Here is a 5,774-nt window from a genome sequence, read left to right as displayed (position 1 = left end):
TCAAATCTGTTACTCATTTTTATAGTTTCCAATACTCTTTAAATTTTTTCTAATTGATCTTTTGTCTCCTAATTTTTCAACATTTACTTAGTACCCTTGTGTTTGTGTTTGTGTTATACTCTTTTCCTCTCTCCTTCCCTTCTTTCCTTCCTTCCTTCTTTTTTCTTTTAAAGATATGACTAGTTCTCATCCATGTTCTCTTAATCTCTCATGTCACTGGTTATCTTTGACCATATGGTGTATATTGCAACCGGAAATTTATTGCTGAAATAATTTGATGTCTAGGATGTTGTATCTTGCTAGAGAGGTTTTTTGTTTTATCCAATTGTATAGGGATACTAGCCTATTTGGATCACTCGATTTCAGGCTTGAGGTTTCCTGAGATGAATTGACATCACTTCTTTAAATATTTGATAGACTTCACCAGTGAAACCATCTGGTCCTGGGGTTTTCTTTGCTGTAAATTTTTTATTACTAATTTAATCACTTTACTTTTTATAGATCTATGCAGATATTCTATTTCTTTTTGAGTCAGCTTGATAGATTATGTGTTCTGGGAATTTTTCCATTTCATCTAGATTATGTAATTTGTTGGTGTATAACTGTTCATAGTATTCTCATATAAACATTTTTATTTTTGTAAGCTCAGTATTAATCTCCTCGCCTTGTTACTGATTTTAGTAATTTCAGTTTCCTCTCCTTTTTTATTGATCAGTCTAGCTCAAGGTGTGTCATTTTTGTTGAACTTTTTAAGGAATTAATTTTTGGTTTCATTCATTCTCTCTACTGCTTTTCTGTTTGCTATTTCCTTTATCTCCACTCTGATCTTTATTTATTTTCTTCTCTTTGCTTTGGATTTTGTTTGCTGTTCTTTTTCTAGTTCCTTAAGGTAGAAGGTTAGCGTTATTGATTTAGTATCTTTCTTCTCCTTTAACAAAGGCATTCACAGCTATAAATTTTCTTGTGATTTCTTCTTTAATCCATTGGTTGTTTAAGTGTGTTTTTTAATGTTCACATATTTGTGAATTTTGCATTTTTCCTTCTGTTATTGGTTTTTAATTTTATTCCATGTTGTTGGAGAAGATACTTCACATGATTTCAATCTTTTAAAATTTATTGAGACTTGTGTTTTGCCCTAACACATCGTCTCTCCCAGAGAATGTTTCATGTGCCCTTGAGAAAAATGTGTTTCCCATTGTTTTTGGAGTGGAGCATTCTGTAGATGTTTGTTATGTCTATTTGATTTATAGTGTGTTCAATTATTCTATTCCCTTATTAATCTTCTCTACAGCTGTCTTAGTCCATTTTGTGTTGCTATAACAGAATGCCATGGGGTGGGTAGTTAATAAAGAACATAGATTTATTTCTTATAGTTCTGGAGGCTGGGAAGTCCAAGATCAAGGGGCTGGCATCTGGTGAGTGCCTTCCTATTGTGTTATCCCATGGTGGAAGATAGAAGGGCAAGAGAGCAAGACAGCATAGTGTGCCAAACTAGCTTTTGTCACAAGCCCACTCTCTCAATAACTAACCCACTCCTGAGATAACATTACTCCATTCATGAGGGTGTCTGCCCTTATAGCCTAATCACCTCTTATATCCCACCTCCTGACACTGTTGCATTAGGAATTCAATTTCCAACACATGAACTTTGGGGATTCAAACCATAGAAGTAGTTCTTCTATCCATTACTGAAAGTGGAGTAGTGAATCTTCAACTATTAGTGTTGAATTGTCTATTTCTCACTTCAATTCCATCAGTTTTTGCTTCATGTATTTTGAGGGTTTGTTGTTTGGTGCATATATATTTATAATTGTTACATCTTCTTGATGGATTGACTCTCATCATTATATAATGTCCTCTGTCTCTCATCACAGTATTTGTCTTAAAGTCAATTTTGTCTGATATTAATTAGTATAGCCACTTCAGCTTTCTTTTGATTAGAGTATGCATGGAATATCTTTTTCCATCCTTTTATTTTCAAGCTATCTGTGTCTTTGGATCTAAAGTCTCTGGTAAATAATACGTATTGGATCATGGTGGGTTTTTTTAGTCCATTCCAATTTCTGCCTTTTAACTCTTGGGTTTAATACATTTCCATTTAATGTAATTACTGATGAGGAAGGACTTACTTTGCCATTTTCTGTTTGTTTTTTATATATTTTTCTCATCAATTCTTCCATTATTTCCTTCTTTTGCATTAGGTAGTTTTTGTTAAGTGTGTGATTTTGGTTCACTTTTTGTTTCTTTAGAGCAACTGGCCCTAAATTTTGGTAACGCCGCCTTCATACAGCATTAGCAACAGTTATTTGGGGACTTAAGTAGGACTAAACATCAGAACAAGATCCAGGGTTGGCTTTGGTATATAAGGTGCAGGAACCAAGTAATATGGGCTCCTGCTATACCTGACACTAGGTTAGCTTCCAAGTGGAAGAGAAAACCACTTGAAAGACCATGGTGGAGTTTGAGGGGAAGAAAAGCCCACATTTCTTGCACCTTAGGACACTCAGGAGGAGGTCGGCGGGTGGGGCAGGGATGCAGGATTGTTTCTCCCTTCGACAGTGGGACCATCATTGTGTACACAACGCACATCCCTGTCCTGAAATTCTGACTCTTTCAACTGGAGAAATTTACAGTAAAGTGATGTCAAGTCAGTCTTAAGACTCCTGAGGGAAAACAGAAAAGAGATTTCTATAGGAGGTCGAGATGAGCGTGGGACGTAGAAGAGCTAAGGAACAAACAGAATTAAAACCACCTCCTTTGGCTGCCCTGCCGCCTAGGCAGCTCTCAGTTGCCTGCGCAGAGGAGAAACCAGGCTGTGCAGTTTCTGCACCAACCAGCGACGTAGGAAATGTTCCGGAGACACTGATTGGCTCAATTGCCTGGTGCGCTCCTGAACGGAAAGCTGTAGCTGGCTGAGGGGTTGCTTTGGCGACAGGTCACGCAGGGGTGCTGTGAGTATCCATAGGGGCCTGGTGGCTGCTAGGCAACGGGAAACTTTCCCTGCTAGAGCCGACTTTCTACTCGCAGACCAGGCGTTGCTCTCTGCCTCTGGAGACCCTTGGCGACGAATACTCTAGTGACTTGGTGAGTCCTGCAGAACCGAGCCTTGGGGCTGGGTTCTGACTTCTAGGACAAAAACAGCTTGGCTTTCAGAGAACATAAGGAAAGCCTCAGAGAGACAAAGAAAGTCAATGGAAAAGCATTTCAGCGATTACCTATTATCTACTTATCATTTTAAAGGGGTGGAAAGTGAGGAATAGGGATCTCAGGAGACTTGTCCGAGATCTCACACTGAGTGGTAAATCTAGATCTGCACTATGCAGTACAGTAGCCACTAGCCTCATGTGGCTAGTCTGAATTGAGATGTGCTCTAAATATAAAATACACTCCGGATTCCGAAGGCATAGTACCCAAAAATAGAATAAAATAAAATATCACAATAGTTTTATATTGATTGTGTGTTGAAATGATAAATATTATGGATATGGTAAATAAAACGTATTTAAATTAATTTCACCTGTTCCTATTTTGGATTTTTTTAAATGTGGTTACTTGAAAAATTAAAATGCATACAAGGCTCTCATATTTCTATTGGCCAGCACGGATCTAGACTAAAACCTAGGTCTTCAGACTCCTGATTCAAGACCTCTTTTGTTTAATACTGTTTTGAAAGGTGTTTTGAAGTACCTCCACCCATCCGATGGGGTGGGAGTGTGTGTGGTGGTGAGGAGTGTAAGACCACTACAAAAGGCTCTTGGTTCTAGTGTTTTAGGACTTTGCTAATCTGAATCTGTATTTTAATAAGCTCTTCAAGTGATTCTCCTGCATATTAAAACTCCGGAAGCACTGTTTGGGGATTTAACCCTCAATTCTTTCCTAAGCTGTATTTAGAATTACCTGCATTTTGAACAAGCTCCCCAGGAAATGTTTTGCATACTCAAAAATGAGAAACATTGATCTCAATTCTAATTGCATTTCTCTTCATCCTTCCAAATCTAGGCCAGTGTGGTCCCCAGATCAGCGGCAGCAACAGCACCCAAGAACTTGTTAAAAATGCAAGTTCCTAGGTTCCGTCTCAGCCAGCTACAGGGGTCCTTGAAGTCCAGGCACAGTTTCTAATTTTTAGTCCTCTGGGTCAAGTCCTTGGTTTCAGAAGACTAGGATAATTTTGATGTGCTTTCTTTGGAGAGAGGGGATGAATTCAGCTCTCCCTAGTCCGTAAGTGCCCTTCCACTAGCCCCTTTCCCTGATCCTTTTGCTCCACTTTTCATTTTTCCTTTCCCGGCCCTATCTTTTCCAGGAGAAAGAATGGCTTCTCAGGCCAGAGACAGTGAATTCAACCTGAAAAATATTGAAGAACATAGAGAAAATCCTAGGCTTTCAAGACTGCACAGTGTAAGAGCAAAGGGAAGAGTGAGTTACATAACACCCACAGAAAATGAACCTGATACACAAACTCTGACATTTAGGCACACCACAAAAGCTCAGGAGAGAACAAGAAAACGACAACAACCTATAAAACTGGAGCCTCTGGTAAGTTCAAAAACCAGCATTTTAGCCACTTTTTGGCTACAGAGGAAGTTGCAAAATTGCTTTGGAGGACGGAAGTCATTTCCTGACTCTTAATTGGCAAAGAAGGAATGAAAACCTAAAAGTTAAGAACTTGTTTATGAAGTTGTAAACACTGTAAATATTTATTTAACAAATATTAATTTCTAGGCATTGTTTAAGTTGAAGGATTTAGTGGTGAACAAAGTTTTCTAGTGGGTAAATCCTCTTTAGAATTATGTACAATACAGATACTTAACTATGTAGGATGTAAGGCTTTTTGTAGATATTAGGGTACCACTTCAAGACTGGAAACTTCAGTGAAAGTATTATATGTAGTTATATAGTTTTATTGTTTTCAAAGTACATGTCTGGTGTTTTAAAAAATTTTGCATGTCTGAAAATTCTTAACTTTAAGAAACAATTTATGCCCTTAGATAATTATAAGTGAATATAAAGGAACAGTAAAAGTATGTAAAAGAAAAAGTGAAAATTCTTACCCCTGCCCTCAGACATTAACTGCTATTTGTAGTGGTTATGTGTCTCTCAGACAGTTGTATATGTTTATTTTCAAATATGTTTGCGTATATATGTGTGTTTATAAACATAAATAGTTTTTTAAAGTAAGATTATACAATATATACTGATCTTCAAAGTGCTTATTTCACTTAGACATGTAGAAATCTTTCTAATCCATGCATATAGAGGAATCTTTTCTAACAACTGCCTTGTATTTTGTTGTATAGATGTGCCATAATATAGTACCTATTAACTGGTCTCCTATTGATGGGAGTTCAGGTTATTTCCTTTTTGGTTTGTTGTGTTATTTTGCTATTTCAGATAATGCTGTGTTGAATGAATTTGTCTTTGTACATATAAAGATGGATTCTTAGAAATGATATCTTATAGGTCATTGAATACGTACATTTTTAATGTTGAAAATATTGCCTCAGTGCCCTCTAGAAAGGTTAAATCAATTTACTTTTCCACCTATAGTGTAATAGAGGGCCTGTTTACTCACATCTTTGTCAAACCTGATGCTATCAGTTCTTTTATTTTTGCTAGGCCGATAGGTTAAAAATGGCATCAACATCGTTGTGAATATACCTACGCTTATTAATGAAGTTAGGTATATTTTCATTTATTCATCAGCCCATCCATATATTACTTGTTTTGTGGATTATTGGTTCACAACCTTTGTCCACTTTAAAATTATTTGCTTTTAT

The 5,774-nt window shown here is 36.9% G+C and overlaps 1 protein-coding gene across 1 annotated transcript in view; it reads left to right on the top strand.

The window, feature by feature from the left end:
* The first annotated feature begins 4,308 nt into the window (after positions 1 to 4,308).
* Positions 4,309 to 5,774, top strand: part of DNAH6 (dynein, axonemal, heavy chain 6) — a 318,529-nt gene continuing 317,063 nt past the window's right edge. Inside the window, exon 1 of the mRNA XM_012644194.1 lies at positions 4,309 to 4,533. Coding sequence (XP_012499648.1) covers positions 4,309 to 4,533 — 225 coding nt within the window. The remainder of the gene's footprint in view (positions 4,534 to 5,774) is intronic.

This window comes from Propithecus coquereli, unplaced genomic scaffold (genome assembly GCF_000956105.1).
Source record: "Propithecus coquereli isolate 6110/MARCELLA unplaced genomic scaffold, Pcoq_1.0 Scaffold208, whole genome shotgun sequence".
NCBI lineage: Eukaryota > Metazoa > Chordata > Mammalia > Primates > Indriidae > Propithecus > Propithecus coquereli.
The sequence above is the reverse complement of the archived record's forward strand: the minus strand, read 5'-3'. Positions and strand labels throughout refer to the sequence as shown.